This window comes from Octopus bimaculoides, chromosome 20 (genome assembly GCF_001194135.2).
Source record: "Octopus bimaculoides isolate UCB-OBI-ISO-001 chromosome 20, ASM119413v2, whole genome shotgun sequence".
Classification (NCBI taxonomy): domain Eukaryota; kingdom Metazoa; phylum Mollusca; class Cephalopoda; order Octopoda; family Octopodidae; genus Octopus; species Octopus bimaculoides.
Window position 1 is genome coordinate 25,417,536 of NC_069000.1, and position 789 is coordinate 25,418,324.

Sequence of the window (789 nt, forward strand, 5' to 3'; positions counted from 1 at the left end):
TTATTCAATCGGACCCTTTTTGCCGAACTGCTAGATTGCGGGGACGCAAACACACCACGATTGGTTGTCAAATGATGATGATGTGTGTGTGAGGGTGTGTGGGGAGGACAAACACAGACACAGAGACACGCGCATAGATATATATATATATATATATACACACGAGGTTATAGTAGAAGACACTTGCCACCTGCCAAAGGTGCCAATTGAAGATAGAACAATGAAGTCTAATGGTATTTCATTGCCTACTTTACGCCAGATAGACTTCCTTCTTCATTCTCAGACATGGGTAAAATAATTACAAGGTAAAGTACTGCCATCAAAATACTCGTTTAAAACCCTTGAAGAAATTTACTGTACCAGTAAAAAAAGTTAGAAAAAGACAAGGAAAGAAAGCAAAGGTAGCAAAGCAGACCAACGATAAAATAACAGACGTACGATCCATGGCCACGATCCAGGGTAAGCTTCCGTGCCACCCACTATATAGGAGATTCTTTTCCGGATGAAACTAATTCCACATTCATTCGTGTGACCAGTAGACTTCATAGCATTGCATACATTCTGGCCCATTTTGGAAATATCTTGGTAACAGGGTGGCGGTCTCTCACCAAGGGTTATTAGTTCCGAGTAAGATGAGACAATCAATGAGACTTCAAAGATAGAAAGTAGAATTGGAAATTCAGGACATATGGAATAGAAATATGTGAAAATATGTGCTTATACATACATGCATGCATGCACACACACACACACACACACACACACACACACACACACACACACACACAC

The 789-nt window shown here is 40.4% G+C and overlaps 1 protein-coding gene across 1 annotated transcript in view; it reads right to left on the minus strand.

The window, feature by feature from the left end:
• The window catches only part of LOC106881273 (transmembrane protease serine 2), a 26,054-nt gene extending 25,409 nt beyond the window's left edge, over window positions 1-645 (minus strand). Inside the window, exon 1 of the mRNA XM_014931599.2 lies at window positions 439-645. Coding sequence (XP_014787085.1) covers window positions 439-570 — 132 coding nt within the window. The 5' untranslated portion in view covers window positions 571-645. The remainder of the gene's footprint in view (window positions 1-438) is intronic.
• Between the last annotated feature and the right edge of the window lie 144 nt (window positions 646-789).